Genomic DNA, 15,281 nt, shown 5'->3' on the forward strand with positions numbered 1-15,281 from the left:
GCACCTACTGAATATGTCAAGAGCCCCCTTAATAATAAAAAAGCTGAAGGATGATAAGTGACAGCTGACCAGTTATCATGCATTAGTATTTAGTATTTTTTATTAGTATTTTTATGTAATTTTCCTATTTTTTATCTTTGTTCAAATGTTTTTTTTTTCAATATCACTTGAACACCAGTTAATAGCTTGTTTATTAATAATAAATAGAACCCAGCTCATGGATTCCAGACAAGTATTCTACCACTCAGTCACATTCCCAGCCTCTAAAACAGCTAAAAGTCTCTTTAGCCCTATGCATGCAGAATATGCTAAACTGTCTGTAGACAAACCGTTTAGAAATACTGCCAAAATTGATGAATCCTTTTGTTTTCTTATTTATTTTGGACAGAGTTTTTCCTAACAACACTTTTATTCTTTTAATGTTTTTACTCATGTGAACACATAATTTTTTATTCTTATGTTTTCTCTGCTGTTCACATGCCTATTTAAAATGCCTACTTATAATTTATAATGGTAAAATATCCATAATGATAAAATGTATCATTTTAACCATTCTAAGTATACAATTAGGTGGAATATACAATTAAGTATATTCACATTGGCTTTACTTGGGAGTAGGAGGGAAGAGCGAACTTTGTTTTTGTTTTGGGGCCATGTCTAGTCATTCAGGGACTATTCCAGCTCTCTGTATCCGAGGGTGCTGGGGGACCATGTGGTACAAGGGAATTTGAGTTCCCAAGAAAAAGCATGGGGGCATGCAAGGGACTCAAGTGTGACCGAGAACCATTCCCCTGGCTGACCCACAGCGAAGGACGGACAAAGCGAAGGACAGGGAGGAACAGAAAAACGGGGCCTCAGGCTGACTGGTAGTCAATTTATTTCTCTCTACTCCCCGGCATATTCCAGTCTCTCTCCTTACTGCACAAGCATTGTAAATTTTGGTCATAGTCCCAGTCATCATAGTTACATCATCCTAGTATCCTCCTTCGTTATATCCTTCCTCATCTAGTCATAGTCTTTTAGTCTCTTCTTTCCCCTTCACGATCACGATCACGACCACCCTGTTGTTCGTCGATTGCCTCGAGCAGGTGCCAGTAACGTCTTCTTCGTCCTAGCCCTGAGATTTTTTTTTTTTAAAGTGCCATATTCAAGGCTTTTTCAGGGTTAGGAGAATGAGACCCATCATTGTTACTGGTATTTGGCATATTGGGTATACCACGGGGAGTTTGCCAGACTCTGCCGTGTGGGCATGTTACATTTGGTAGCCTGCCAGTTTGACTGAATTAGGAATGAGATGATAAGATGTTGCGCGGCCGCGCGCTTCCGGGAGCTGAGTGTGATAATCTCTGGATCCTGGCCGTTGTTGGAGTTACACGGCAGTTGGTGGGTGTAACTGTCTAGTTACTGGCAGGTCCAGTCCCAAACTGTACAGGCTTGGAGATCTCAGCCCCGGGTCCCACACACCTGGGTTCCTCTGTCAGTTCTTTTATGCGTGAGGCTCATCCAAGTGTGTGGAGAGTGCTCCCAGCATGGCCTTGGCTGGGCCTCGGTGGTCTTCAGCTGTTGGGCCCTGGTGGAGACAGTCAGGCATAGGGTAGGAGACTCTGTCTTGTTCTCTCCCAGAAGCTGAGTGTGATGATCTCTGGATCCTGGCCGTTGTTGGAGTTACACGGCAGTTGGTGGGTGTAACTGTCTAGTTACTGGCAGGTCCAGTCCCAAACTGTGCAGGCTTGGAGATCTCAGCCCCGGGTCCCACACACCTGGGTTCCTCTGTCAGTTCTTTTATGCGTGAGGCTCATCCAAGTGTGTGGAGAGTGCTCCCAGCATGGCCTTGGCAATAGAGCTCACGAAGGATCCTGATGTATTGAGTTTGTACGCCCTGATTGGCTAGGGCTTCTATGACCGCTTCCGTCTCAACAGAATCAAAGGCCTTCTTTAAATCAATGAACGTTAGACAGAGTGGCATCTTGAACTCCCGAGATACCTCAATGAGTTTGGTTACTGTGTGGATATGGTCGATGGTACTGAATCCTTTTCGGAATCCAGCTTGTTCACATGATTGTCCTTCATCTAGTGTTCTGCTAATCCTATTCAGGATGACTCGAGTGAATAGTTTGTAGATGACAGACAATAGGCAGATTGGGCGATAGTTGCCAATGTATATATACTTACAACATAGTATATAGCAGTCATGAAGGACTGAGGTACACATAGGTGGGGTTGAACATTGTCATAACAACAGAGGTGAGGGCTGGTGCAATAGTACAGAGGGTAGGGCGCTTGCCTTGCATGTGGTGCACGTAGCCTACCCGGTTCGATTCCCAGCATCCCATTTGGTCCCCCGAGCACCACCAGGAGTGGTGATTCCTGAGTGCAGAGCCAGGAATAACCCTTGAGCATCACTGAGTGTGACCCAAAAAGTTAAAAACAAAACAAAACAAAAAAAACAATAGAGGTAAAAGCCACTCCTTCAGGGGAAGTTCTAGGAGATTAACTCAAGGACAAAATCTCATCTGAGGGTTCAAACACTCCAGATTACTAGGAGATCTGCTAAAGGATGGGTTTCCACCTAGGGTGTATTGCTTTATCCTTTCCTCAGCTAGTAATCCATTTAAGCAATCATGTAAATTTACTTCTAATATTTCTAGTTATTTTAAGTTTAAAGGTTGGCTCTTCCTGGGGATATCTCGCTATATATCCTAGACTACGACCCTCAAGTTAGTCTTTCTTAACCCCAGCAGGGTCCTTAATTCAGTTACTTCTTTTTGGGGTCATGACAGAGTTTGGCCCATAACCATGCTCTTATTATGCTTATGGTGCTTAGCTTGTTCTCTTTCGATGCCAGCGTAGCTAACAACTTGCCCCAGGTCTATCCAGTCCCTTCTCAGGATCCTCCTTTTGAGGGTGTTAGAAAGTGAGGGCAACTGAGGCTTAAATCAGGTAAATATGATGGATGCTCAGGAGGAAATATTTGAGTCAACTAACTCCCATGTTGCAAAGCATAGCATCCACTGTCTTCTTGTGTCTATACAAAAAGGACATTGCTAAGCCAAGCAAAAGATATAAGGAAAAGAGAAAAGCAATATAGGAGTATTAGTGCTCGATGGAACTGGGTGTGCCTCGGGCACTGTTGTGGGAGCGTCTCAGTAAACCTAAGCTCCGTGAAGAGGAGCAAGGACAACCAGTGTAATCCAACAACAATTGAACAGGGATGCATACAGAAAAGCATCCCTGTATTTTCTGCATTTTCTGTATGTGCTCATCCTTTTAAGCTACCTCTCTGGCCCTAAGTACATTGACTTTGTGTGCAGTCACCATTGTTTGTCTTTAGAAATGTTTATCTTCCGGCTTTTTTTTTTTAATTTATTAGTGAATCACCATGAGGTACAGTTACAGACTTAGAAACTTTCATGCTTGGGGGCTGCAGAGATAGCACAGTGGGTAGGGCGCTTGCCTTGCACGTAGCCATAGCCAACCTAGGTTCAACTCCCAGCATCCCATATGGTCCCCCGAGCACCGCCAAGAGTAATTCCTGAGTGCTTGAACCAAGAGTAACTCCTGTGCATCTCTGGGTGTGACCCAAAAAGCAAAAAAGAAACTTTCGTGCTTGTGTTTCAGTCATATGATAATCGAGTACCCATCCCTCCACCAGTGCCCATTTTTACCACCAATAGTCCCAACATCCCTCCCACCACCACCACCCCATCCCCCTCACCCCGCCTCTGGCAGGGCATTCCATTTTGCTCTCTCCTTTTGGGTGTTGTGGTTTGCAATAGAGGTATTAAGTGGCCATCATATTCGGTCTATAGTCTACTTTCAGGCCACATTTCTCATTCCAAGTGGGCCCCCCTAGCAGCCTTTACTTGGTGGTCCCTTCTCTGTCTTCTTGCTTTTGTTTGTGTATGTGTGCACATGTACCAGGGATTGAGCTTAGGACTTCATGTATGTAAAACATATTCTGCCACTGAGGTCTATACCCTGACCATTCTGCCTTTCCATGAGTTCCGGGTGGGGTGGGGGTTTGTGGGAGGGATATACCTGGCACAAGACCCAGTGTTCAGGGCACCATGCAGTGCCAGTTTTAAATGCAGGACTCCCACTTGTGCTCCAGGCCTATGAGTTAACTTCCCACTCCCTTCTATCATTATTTAGAAATCTCTCACTCTTCCTCTTAGTGATACAGACTTGTTACTAACTTTACTATTATTAGAAACTAGAATATAATCTTAATTTCTAAATCTATACACAATGTAAATACCTTTAATTTTAAGTTTTTATTGTAGTTTAGAAAATTACAATAGTAGTATTTTTTACAATATAATCAAACAAAACTACTCCATTCAGCCACCACCAACATGCCCACTACCCTCCAGCACTGCCCCTGCATCACCTCTAGTCTGATCATCTTCCCTTACTTATGCCAGTTTATTAATTTGTTTTGTATTCCAATATGAATTGTTTGTTTGATTCTGTTATCTTGTTTTGTGTCTCTTTATTCCACAGATGAGTATTTGACTTCATTTGACACAATATTACCAATTTCATCCACATTGCAGCAAATTTGATGATTTAATCTCCCCCCCTTTTTTTTTTTACAGCTGTGTAGTATCCATTGTGAATATACACCACAACTTCTTGGTCCATTAATCTATAGTCAGACTTTTGGGTTGTTTCCACATTGTGGCTATTACTGAGTGCTGCAGTGAACATAGGTGTGCATTATATCCTTTTGATAATTTTTGTCTTTTAGTATTAGAAGCCAATAAGTAGAATGACTGGGTTATGTGGGAATTCTGTTCTTTTTTTGAGGAATCTCCATATTGTGTAATTTTCTTTTTAATGATAGTTGTATAGCCTACTATTTCCTAAATTATGTTGTGAACCAAAGGAAATCTAAACATATTTGGCAAATTAAAAAAAAAAACACCAGAATTTGTTTTGCTTTGTTTTGGGGCCACAGTAGGTGATGCTCAGCGCATACGCCGTGCCTTGTGCCTGGGGGGTGCATATTGCACTGCTGGGGATGAACCAGGGTCAGCTGAATACAAGGCAAGTGCCTTAACCCCTATTCTGTCTTTAGTCCCCGAAATATTTCTTTATAGTGGCATTGAGAACTTCTAAAATGGTAATACTGTTGGGGGTTGGAGAAATGGTACGGTCCGGTGCTTGCTTGCCTTGCTTGCAGCTGATGTGCTGTTTGATACCTAGCAACCCATTGAGCTCTACTGGGCATGGCCCAAAAAACAATGCAAAACAAATTTTTAACAGTTTTCTGAATTTAATTTCAGATGCATACATTTTTGAATGACAATACAACAGAGAGATTCAGTATAATAGAATTAAAGAAATATTGTTGAATAACACATAAAGGTTGAAAGTAAGAGGAATATGGTTTAATTTTATATCTTTATATCCATCTCTGTTCTTGATACTTACTAATGCAGGCCATGAGATAGTCCTGAAGATAGAGCCAGAAATAGCCCCTGACCATCCCTGGGTGTCACCAAAACCTAACACTCGAAAAACAAAAACAGAACTTGAATGTAGGCAATTTCACATTATTGCTGCATAAATGAGTTGTAACTTATATGGAAGTCAGAGTATATAATTTTATATGATTATAAAAGTAAATAAGTAAATGGGAATGAAAAATATACCATTTGTAATATTTTTTTTTTGATGTGCTTAAAAAAATTTTAATTTGGTTCCTTTAGCCAGAAGTCACTGTATCACTGTCCTCGGTTGTTCATCGATTTGCTCAAGGGGGCCCTGTATCATTGTGGGACTTGTTACTGTGTTTTTGGCATATCAAATACGTCACGGGCAGCTTGCCAGGCTCTGCCGTGCGGGTGAGATACTCTCGGTAGCTTGCCGGGCTCTCCGAGAGGGGCGGAGGAATCGAACTTGGGTCGGCCATGTTGGCTGCATGCAAGGCAAATGCCCTACCCGCTGTGCTATTGCTCCAGTCCAGCCAGAAGTCATTCATGAGATTTTCCCAATGGGAGAAGATATGGGTTGTTTCTTCCAAATGAAATAGCCATTCTTGGTGAGGTTCCAGAACAGCTAACAGATCACAGGAAAACAGTTCTTTGGGTCCTTTGTAATATTTTTTTGAGGGGTTGTTGCTCGAGGATTATTCTTGGCTTATTATTGTGGGGTCGGGGGTTTCAGTCCTGGAAGTGTTCCAGGCACCATGTGGTAGTGGGAATTGATCTCAGTGTTCCTGTTTGCAAAGCATGAGTTCCAGAGTCTGAGATAGCTCTGGTCCACTAATCTATACTCTTAATTGGTGGAGGGGGTATCTTAAATTTTAAAGCTCCAAGTTCATATACTTCGTGCACCTTCTGTGTGTCTGCATACACATACTCAAACATACACACTCAGACATACTTCAGTGTGTAAATTACTATAATCTGGTCAATTTTCCAAAGTAAGCGTAGGTTTACATTTCTCTTTTCTGGGGCTGGAGTGATAGCACAGTGGGTAGAGTGTTTGCCTTGCACGCTGCCGACCCGGGTTCGATTGCCAGCATCCCATAGAGCCCCCTGAGCGCTGCCAGGGGTAATTCTTGAATGCAGAGCCAGAAGTAACCCCTGTGCATTGCCAGGTATGACCCAAAAAGCAAAAAATAAATAAAAATAAGTTTCTTTTTTCTTTGGAGATAAGTCTGGTATTTTTTCTTTTAATTTTTTAATTTAAATGTAGACAAAAGACATAGCTGTTAATACAATTCTAAATTGAAATTGACTAGATAAGAAAGCTCTAATATAAAAATCGATAAATATACAAAAATCAAATTTTATGTGAAAATTGTTATATCTCATCACAAGATTAAGCCCTTGTCTAAGAATTCACCAAGCTGTTTATTGCTAGTTGAGCTTTCTGTATTATTGTTTTTGTTTGTTGAGTTTGGTTGGCTTCTGTGACTTTCCCATTTAATTTGGTGTGCCCCTACCGGAATGTCAGTATTGAGGAATTAGAAGGTGTCATAGCCATGGTCCAGAGACTTGAGGATCTGTGGTTTTGGCCATTAGTGAAGCAATGGAGTCGGGCCCTTGGCACAGTACGGCATGAGGTTTGGGCACGGCTGCCGGGGCAAGATTTCAGCAGGGCAGGTACTTGGCCGCTCACCTCCCAAGGGCTCCCCAGAGTTTTCAGCCACGGGGACCGGAATGTCTATGAATTTTAGCTGCTTGGCTTGTATCTCCTTGGAGATAAATTTGACTTACTAATTTTTATTTTCATTATAGGCATATTGAAGCAAGTAAAAGATTACATTAAACAGTGTAGCAAGTGCCAGGAGAAACTGGATCGCTCCCGTCCAATATCAGATACTTCAGAAATGTTGGAAGAATTGGGACTGGACCTTGAATCTGGAGAAGAAAGTAATGAATCGGAGGATGACCTAAGCAACTTTACTTCACCTCCAAGTTCAGCCTCCAGATCTACAAAAAAGAAGCCAGTATCCAAACATGAACTTGTATTTGTGAGTGACCTTTTTTTGGTTCCGTTTGAATGTTGTATTAGTGCATTAGTATTTGTAGTCTTGCTTTTTTTTTTTTTTAGTTTTTGGTTTCAGGGTTTCACCTGAAACTGCTCAGGGTCTACTCCTAGCTTAATGGTTTTGGGGTTGTTCCAGACTGTGCTGAGGAACCATGCTGTACCAGGGATGGAATCTGGATGCTCATGTCCAAATTATATGCTCAACCCATTGAGCTGTCTCTCTAGCTCTGGACTTTTTCTTAGACCACTGAAACTGCATGACGCTTGGCACTAATACAGAAGAATTGAAGTGGGTTTATGCCAAATTATTGTGTTACATACAGCAAAATATGCCAATGTTGAACCTGTGGAGGTAACTCAGTGGACTAAATGCGTGCTCTTACATGAGGGAGGCCTAAATTTGTTGATCCCCCACAGACTCTGAAGCACCACCGGGTGCGAGGAACAACACAACAAAATCAAAAACTAATTTTGATCAGGAATGCTCCTGTTCATTTCTTATTCTCACATTTCCTCTCTTCTTTTTCTTTTTCTTTTTTGCATTTTTTGGGTCACACCCGGCAATGCACGGGGGTTACTCCTGGCGCTGTGCTCAGGAATTACCCCTGGCGGTACTCAAGGGATCATATGGGATGCTGGGAATCGAACCCGGGTCGGCTGCGTGCAAGGCAAACGCCCTACCCGCTGTGCTGTTGCTCCAGCCCCTCCTCTCTTCTTTTTCAATGGTATTTTGGTATAAGTAGACAATATATGTCTGGACAAAATCTCTGGGTAATGTAGCAGAACTAGATTGCTAGGTCTTTAGTTTTTACCTGCATTTGTTTCAACATACATGATTTTGGAGAAAGAAGGGGCAAGAAATGGCATGTAGGTCTTCATTGGGGTCAAGTAGACTAAACCTAGAGAGGAGTGAGTTCGCATCTCTTTCATTTTGTTTTTGGGCCACCTATTGGTACTCATAGGTTATTCTGCACGAGGGAGCACATGGTGCCAGAGATCAAATCCTTGCCTTCTACATGCATAGCAGGGGCTCCAGCCCTTAGCCCCTACAACAGCCTTTCATTTAAATACATAAGTAATAAGAAAAAAGAATATAAGAGTATTTTATTATTAGTGGCATCTTTTAAATGGGAAAGGTGTGTTTTAAGTTTTGTTATTAGTAGAAATACAGTGGTATATAATAAACTCTTGGTTTCAAACTCTGATAGGTTGATACCAAAGGAGTTGTGAAAAGATCTTCTCCAAAACATTGTCAGGCTGTCTTAAAACAGCTGAATGAACAGAGACTCTCCAACCAGTTCTGTGATGTTACTTTGTTAATTGAAGGAGAAGAATACAAAGCCCATAAATCTGTTTTGTCAGCTAATAGTGAATATTTTCGAGATCTATTTATTGAGAAAGGAGCTGTTTCCAGTCATGAGGCAGTGGTGGATCTTTCTGGTAAGAATTTTCTAATATTCTTGCTCTTTTCTAATAAGCAGTGTAAGAGGGATATGTTTGTGTGCTCATGCAGTGTGTTTATCACAGACTCAGCCTTCACGCTACCTTGGGAAGAGCCCACTTATAATGTTAAGCTAAACTGTAAAGGGTCCTTCATTTTAGTAAGATTCCAGGGTAGAGATCTAGAAAAAGTCTTACTTACATTCCTCTTACTTAGCACTTTTGTGCTATGTTTTGACTTCTGTAGCTGGTAGGGCTTTTGCTTTGCATGCTGCCAACCCAGCATCCCACATGGTCCCCTGAGCATCACCAGGAGTAATTCCTGAGTGCAGAGCCAGGAGTAACCCCTGAGCACTGCCAGGTATGGCCTCAAACCAAAATGTTACTACTGCCCCGCCCCCCCACCCCCCCTCTACGTTCCTTCTAAAATTTTAGTCAGAAGTCTTCACAGTAAAACTTGTGTATAGGCATGTCATTAAGTAGAGAGTGCTAGGAACCAGGGAGATTGCAGCTGAAGTGCTTGCAGTATATAAACCCAGGTTTGGTTCCCAGCACCTCATGTTCCATAGAGCACCACAGCAAGGAACCCCTGAGCACTTAGTGGGTGTGACCCTAATCCACAGGAAATAAAAAAGGTAGAATAGCTATTTACTGAGTGAGATTTGGGAACAGGTTGGCAGAACCCTACAAACCCTGCAACCCTGTCTGTCTCCCTCTGCTCTCCAGCAGCTGTTTCTTGAGGGCAATTTGAGGAAGCCCCGTGGTTCTTAAGAGGTATAGTTTGGAAATGACTGCCTCCAACAGCTCTTTTTGTTAATGTGTTTGTTTTTGTTTTGTGGACACACCTGGTGCTACCTATTCTTGGTTCTGGGCTCCAGATCCTTCTGGTGGGCTCTGGGGACCATCAGTGGAGACAGGGATCAAATCTGTCATGCAAAACAAATGCTCTGCCTGCTGTACTATCTCTTTGCTCCTTATAATTCTGTGATCTGAAGTAATTTTCCGTTTTAGGCTTTGAGAGGCTCAGCTCATAGAAATGAGCTGATCAAGGTTTAAGAGGCAAGCAGAACACAACAGAAACCTAGAGTTTCAATGCATAGATTAAATGGACATATTAGTCATAATATCATGTTGCATATTGTCAGAATCATGTATTGTCCTTATAAGTTGTTTTAATTAGCAGTTGACTTCTCTTGTTCCTATCTTGTTCCGTACAGGTTTTTGTAAGGCAAGTTTCCTTCCTTTGCTGGAGTTTGCCTATACTTCTGTGCTAAGTTTTGACTTCTGTAGCATGGCCGATGTAGCTATCTTGGCTCGCCATCTTTTCATGTCAGAAGTTTTAGAAATCTGTGAAAGTGTACACAAACTAATGGAAGAGAAACAGCTAACAGTATATAAGAAGGGTGAAGTACAGACAGTTGCATCTACCCAAGACTTGCCAGAACAGAATGAGGGTCCAGCGCCTTCTGTGACTAGTGCTGAGGGAACCACGGCAACTTTATCTACAGAACTTGGGGGTTGTGAAATTGTATTACTGGTAAATGGAGAATTGCCTGAGGCTGAGCAAAATGGAGAACTAGTACAACAGCCTGAGCCCCAGGTTTCTTCAGAGGCTGAAGCTGCTCTGTCATCTGTAGGCTGTATAACTGAGTCCCCTCCTGTAATAGAATCCATTGATGTGGTAACAAAAAGTAACCAGGAACAACTGGAAACCTCATATAGTAGAGAAGATGGCACGATCACTAATATTAATCCTGAGCTTTCAAAAGAGAATGTCATCAAAAGCTCTCTAGAAGATGGAGAAATGGGAGTTGATGCACCAGCTGAAGATATTACAGAGCACATGCAGGATACTGAGCAACAGCCTTCGAAAGATGAGGACAGTCTGGTACCAACAGTGAAAACAGAGCCGGGCCCTGAGGATGATACTTATAAGAGCAGGCTTCGGCAGCGTTCTGTTAATGAAGGGGGATATATCAGACTACACAAAGGAATGGAGAAAAAATTACAGAAGCGGAAAGCCATTCCCAAGTCAGCAGTTCAACAGGTATGGTGAGGAACTGACTCTTGTGGATTTAGCTGTAAAGTTCAAAGCATTGCCTTTAAAAATATTCTTAGGCAGGGGATATAGCTCAGTGGTAGAGTGCTTGCCTTGCATGTGTGATGCCCTGTGTTATATTCCTGTAACTGCCAACATATTCCCTACAAAAAAAACAAACCTAAGAAAAAACACATGCTCAATGTGAATTCTCTTCGGGGTGGTATTAATGGTGGTGGTGGTAGAGGGTGGTTGTAGAAAAGAACTTAATGCTTTAAATAGCTCATTCCAGGGCCAGAGAGATAGTACAGGGATTAAGGTGCTTGCCTTACATGTGGTTGACCTTGGTTCAGTGACCAGCATTGCGAAGCGTGACAGAAACAAAACTCAAAAGATGAGTAAATAGGTCATGCCTGAGATGTGTGATACCTGTGTTCGATTCCCAGCACTGGGAACTGAGGAAGGGTTGGGGGGATAGATCCAAAAATAACCGACAATATTGATAAGGTGATGTAAGTTTGAACTTTTTATAACATGATTCATAACTTTAAAAATCAAAACAAATATTTGGATTGTGTTTCTCATTCTTTATTTAGGTGGCTCAGAAATTAGTTCAAAGAGGGAAAAAAATGAAACAGCCCAAAAGAGATGCTAAAGAGAATTCTGAAGAATTGTCCCATAAATGCGGAGAATGTGGAATGGTTTTTCAGAGACGGTATGCCCTTATAACACACACACTGAAACATGAAAGAACGAGAGATTACAAATGTCCGGTAGGTATCTAGAAAGAAAGCTAATCGAAGATGGCTCTAATTTCAAGACAGGGCCCAATTTCACGTTTCATTGTTATCTTAAAATTGTAACAGCCCTAATGTCTTCAAATATTTTATGTTGTTTTCAACTTGGTATCTGTAACCAGTTAAACTTACCAGTTACTTGTGATGGTAGAATGAGACCATTTTCTGATCTATAAGGTTTCAAAAGTTTTACCAAACTCTCTCTCTTAGGAGGCTGTTGGCAGTGGTGTTACACCAAAATAAATGAGACGTGGGAAAAGGGAAACGGGTCCAGTTCTGTAAGAGTTGGCATTGGTGAGATTGGGGAAGCCACTCCAATAAGCATATGAAGACTTTCTCAGGCCAGGCAATTCTCAAGCATCAGCAAGATGCTAAAATTTCCTGGCATTTTCTGTCATTGTCAAGACTACACAAATGAAGGACTTAGTCTCCCAAAACCACCCTCAGCTTCATACATCAGTTGAATACTCCAAAGTAGTACCCATTCATGCTTTCGACAAACTGGCTATAAACCAAAGGTCCCAATGACATCCTCCTCAGACTTTATCTAATTTAATTAATTTATTTATTTATCTTTTTGGGTCACACCCGGCGACCCACAGGGGTTACTCCTGGTTCTACACTCAGGAATTATTCCTGGCGGTGCTTGGGGGACCATACGGGTTGCTGGGAATTGAACCTGGGTCAGCCGCTTGCAAGGCAAATGCCCTACCTGCTGTGCTGTCATTCCAGCCCCCTCCTCAGACTTTAAGTGTCCATGGGAAATCTAAATGATTGTGCTTTGGCTGACTAAATAAGATTATTTCCTGAACAACCCTTCTCAGATTTGATTTATTTGTGGCCAAATAAATGGCCCACAGAACTCGGGAAAAACATTTAGTTATAAAACCAGTAGTTTTCAGCCTTTTAAACCTGAGGACCTGTGGAAACAGGAGAAATAATTCATGACTTGCTAATGCTAAGGTGAAAATAAAAAATAGGGTTTTTAATAAACTTTTTTTGTTCTATTGTTTCTGGACCACATTCAGGGATGCTTGAGGTTGATTCTGGTTCAGCTCTTAGGAATTACTCCTAGAGTTGCTCAGTGTACTTTATGGGTTGCCAGGGACTGCTGTGTGCAAGGTAAATGTGCTACCCACTATCCTACTCTCCAGCCCCTAAATTTTCATATTCCAATACCTAATAGTATCATTACATGATCTTGGGCATGTCATGTGTTATGTGGCAAAAATAGGTTACTCTGTTTGGCATATCGAATACGTTACGGGTAGCTTGCCAGGCTCTGCAAAATGATTTTATTCTCATCAAAATTATGATTCAATGTATATTGAGAAAGTAGAATAATAGGAATCTTAGAAAGTAAAGGAGTTAAGAGTCATTTTCCATTCATGCTACTTAACAAAGTTCAAAGTTCAAAGAGAATACTCATATAGCTTAAAAATGTAAAAAAAATTTTTTTTTCCAATCATACAAGCCCTCTCCCTCTGGTTAGATTGTTATCCTTCCCTTTGGGCCATTCCTTTCATCTCTGATGTGGTACCTAGCATATGCTTTTTTTTTTTTTTGCTTTTTGGGTCATACCCAGTGACGCTCAGGGGTTACTCTTGGCTCATGCATTCAGGAATTACTCCTGGCGGTGCTGGGGGACCACATGGGATTCTGGGAATCGAACCCAGCTTGGCTGCATGCAAGGCAAATGCCCTACCTGCTGTACTGTCACTCCAGCGCCTAGCATATGCATTTTATTTATTTATTTATTGGCTTTTTGGGTCACACCCGACGATGCATAAGGGTTACTCCTGGCTTTTGCACTCAGGAATCACTCCTGGCAGTGCTCAGGGGACCATATGGGCTGCTGGAAATCGAACCCAGCTTGGCCGCGTGCATGGCAAATGCCCTACCCATTGTGCTATCACTCCAGCCCCTAGCATATGCATTTTAAATCTGGGGACCAGCATATCTGCTCAGTGGTTTTCAACCATTTTTTAAAAATTTATTATTATTTATTATTATTATTATTATTATTATTATTATTATTTTGGTTTTCAACCCTTTTATATATGTAAATCCTCGCTGGTTCACAGAGCAGTGGTTTTTTTTTTTAAAAAAACCCTCTGTTTTATGTCATATGTAGATTTAGTGGCTTGTGTAAAGAGTATGAAGGTTTGTATAAAAATTACAAGAAATGGACATTTGGAATATGAGTTTAAATGAGTTTCAATAATGTGAAGTTCAGTTTCACATTGGCAATGTTATATTTGTAATGTAAATGTTTATTTAGTCAGAGCTTTCATATTTTTTATTATAGTTGTGTAAAAAGCAGTTTCAATACAGTGCCTCCTTGCGAGCTCACCTCATTCGACATACCAAAAAAGATGCATCAACTTCATCCTCTTCTAATTCCACATCTAATGAAGCATCAGGAACATCATCTGAGAAGGGCAGAACAAAACGAGAATTTATATGTTCCATCTGTGGAAGAACGTTACCTAAATTATATTCTCTTCGCATACATATGTTAAAGCACACGGGTGTGAAGCCACATGCATGCCAGGTAAAGCCTTACATTTACTTTTGGTGGTTGTTGTTTTCATTTTTTGTTTGGGGGGGCACACCCAGTTTTCAGGATGATTCTGTACTCAGGAATCACTCCTGGTGGGCTTGGGAAACCATATGGGGTATCAAACCTGGATCGGCAAGTGCTCTACCTGCTGTCCTGTCACTCTGGCTCCATGTATTTACTTTATAGTTAAATATTGGAATTTGGGGGCTGGAGCAATAGCACGGTGAGTAGGGCATTTGCCTTGCATGTGGCTGACCCGGGTTTGATTCCCAGCATCCCACATGGTCTCCCTGAACACTGCCAGGCGTACTTCCTGAGAACATGAGCCAGGAGTAACCCCTGTGCATCACCAGGTGTCACCCAAAAAGCAGGGGGAGGGAAAAGAATATTGGAATTTAACTGATGATAAGATTGGTTCTGCTTCACTTTTGTAAAATATACAGAGAACTATATATGCCTTCAGGTCTTTTGCCTAGGTCAAGGGTCATTCAGAAGTTGTGTCATATGCTATCTAAAGTTATAATTTGAAATGGAATGTTGGGTATTCACAAGATAACTGGTGAGAATAAGCAGCTACTTACTCCTCCCTGTTATCCTTTAACCTTCAGCAGGACCAGTCTGAACTGGAAAGGATCTGTATTAAACAGATCTCCTTAACAGAAATCCTGCCCAAGCTTTGTGTCTTTTTCAAGAACTGCAGACTGAGATTATTTCAGCTATGATTTCTGCATAAAACATCCACTGATTAATGAGCTTTGGGGTATTTAACTTTTTATAATAATCAGTAAAATATAAATGTGTACAATGAACTCTTCAACTGATTCTGTTTTGAGTTTTTTGTTGTTTTGTTCATTTGGGGGGGGCCACATTTGGCTGTGCTCAGTACTTGCTCCTGATTTTGTGCTCAGGAAGCACTCCTGTAGGAACTTAGGGAACCGTC

General features: G+C 41.5%; 1 protein-coding gene across 1 annotated transcript in view; it reads left to right on the top strand.

Annotated features, from left to right (window-relative positions):
- Positions 1 to 15,281, top strand: part of ZBTB11 (zinc finger and BTB domain containing 11) — a 32,883-nt gene that overhangs the window by 8,523 nt on the left and 9,079 nt on the right. Inside the window, exons 2-6 of the mRNA XM_056109233.1 lie at positions 7,251 to 7,486; positions 8,712 to 8,943; positions 10,161 to 10,990; positions 11,578 to 11,754; positions 14,087 to 14,332. Of these exons, the coding sequence (XP_055965208.1) occupies positions 7,251 to 7,486; positions 8,712 to 8,943; positions 10,161 to 10,990; positions 11,578 to 11,754; positions 14,087 to 14,332 (1,721 nt within the window). The remainder of the gene's footprint in view (positions 1 to 7,250; positions 7,487 to 8,711; positions 8,944 to 10,160; positions 10,991 to 11,577; positions 11,755 to 14,086; positions 14,333 to 15,281) is intronic.

This window comes from Sorex fumeus, unplaced genomic scaffold (genome assembly GCF_029834395.1).
Source record: "Sorex fumeus unplaced genomic scaffold, SorFum_2.1 ptg000265l, whole genome shotgun sequence".
Taxonomy (NCBI): Eukaryota; Metazoa; Chordata; class Mammalia; order Eulipotyphla; family Soricidae; genus Sorex; species Sorex fumeus.